Source organism: Perkinsus marinus, assembly GCF_000006405.1.
Source record: "Perkinsus marinus ATCC 50983 genomic scaffold scf_1104296966744, whole genome shotgun sequence".
NCBI classification, from domain to species: domain Eukaryota; phylum Perkinsozoa; order Perkinsida; family Perkinsidae; genus Perkinsus; species Perkinsus marinus.
In genome coordinates this window covers 1-1,728 of record NW_003203795.1, presented here as the reverse complement: position 1 = coordinate 1,728, position 1,728 = coordinate 1, and the positions used below count along the sequence as shown (strand labels likewise).

At 45.3% G+C, this 1,728-nt stretch overlaps 1 protein-coding gene across 1 annotated transcript; it reads right to left on the bottom strand.

Annotated features, from left to right (window-relative positions):
- Nucleotides 1–241: 241 nt before the first annotated feature.
- On the bottom strand, nt 242–1,434 carry Pmar_PMAR003892 (conserved hypothetical protein; the record flags this gene model as incomplete). The annotated part of the gene is made up of 6 exons (XM_002768929.1): nt 242–422; nt 468–568; nt 622–729; nt 785–1,082; nt 1,130–1,255; nt 1,366–1,434. Coding segments are annotated over 6 exons (883 nt in total), but the record flags the coding sequence as incomplete, so codon positions are not given.
- Between the last annotated feature and the right edge of the window lie 294 nt (nt 1,435–1,728).

Below are 1,728 nucleotides of genomic sequence, written 5' to 3'. Positions count from 1 at the left end.
CTGTGAGTATGAATAACACCATATAGCCGATGTGTGGATTGCTCAGGTGTTTAGATGGCACGATAGGGATGGTGTGGGGGAGCGGACTGTGGTTAAAGTTTGTTGAATATCGTGCGATTCTGGGAGGTCTTACAGTGCCTTGATTTGAAGCTTCTCCCTTGTTCAATTTATAAGTGAGTTTATGTGATAATTCGCCAACTACTAACAGTAACACCCTGGATGGATAGACATAATTAGCACTTCGTCAAAGGGGCAGAATTGCGATGTGCTACGGTCGGAGTGCAAACGTGACCACAATTAGGCGACGGACAAATATCATACTTCTGGGAAGTAAACCAATCATTCATATGAACAGCATGGCCGCCATGACCGCATACTTGACACGCCAGCCACAACCCTTTCACATTCTCGCCACATACGACCTGAGAAAACAGATTGAAAATAGATATAGACCCATTGCTGCTTACACATATTCTGTTGTTCTTATGACAGTGGCTGCACAGTGCTTTATCAGAGCCTATGACACATTCCTTGCCGCATGATGTACAACGTGTTTTCACACCTGTACCTGATGACCAGACACAGGTCTTAAATTGATGATTACATTCTCTAGTACAATACCTGCATGGCTGACTCCGGCGATGTCCTCATATGCCGCACATGCATTGGTGAATGATGTAGCCAAGTCCCACAATCGTAATCGACGTAAAAGAGTTATATAGTTCACACCTGATAGAGTATGATGATGATGATGCATGTGCATGGCGATGTTCAGACGTATTACATGTGATAGATAGTTGCCTCTCACAGGAATCTTCATCATCCTCACTCGTTATCAGTCCACAATTGAGTTTAACTAGTAACATAATTATACACATGACGATGTCACCCAGAGTTTGGTAAAATGTGGTTGCTGATCCCAATATTCGAGCTAGCCATAGGATTTGGGGATGGTTGTTGTTGTTCTTGTTCTTGTGCACACCACCACCACCACCACAAGTGTCACTTGAAGAGGTTGGACCAGAGGACTTTGTAGAAGTGGATGAACAATACTTTGGTGAGGAACAACTCATCAACAGGATCTGAAGGATATAGACTAGCAGTAGGAGTATGTTAAAAATAAACCTACATCATGTCGGCCTTCCTCAAATGCAGCGGGTTCGCACTGCTGAAAAATCCAACACAAAACTCTTAGGAGATCCTTCTTGCCATTGGTGAATCGTGATGTACAAATCGGATCTTCTCGGAATTGATCCTAGAGGACGAAGAGGAATATAGATGATGATGGTATAGCAGTGGCTTGGATGAGGAGGTTCTCTTTAATGATAGAGCTTTTACCCACTAGACTGCTAGTAGTTATCTTACAAGTGAGTTCAACACTATTTCCTGTCGGGATCTGCCTGGTGGTCTGGAAGATATACTGCGCACAAGTCTAGTCAATGGAAGGCACAGGTCCACCAATGCCTATATGCACGATATGGTAGTCGAGGAGTGTGGTAGGAAGATGGTCGTCACCTGAAGATCTTCAGCGGAGCCTTTTTGAGTGTCGAGACGCTGAACTATACAGCTCCTCGATGCATGTTCGGCCGCCACCGCCGCCCCACTGCTACTACCTAAGAGGGACAATAGATAATTGGTCCATGGTCGAGGTAGGAGACACCCATGTTACCACCACCAGCAGCCCGAGTGACTCAGTCGCGAGTGGGGCATCCTCTGATTTGCTACCGG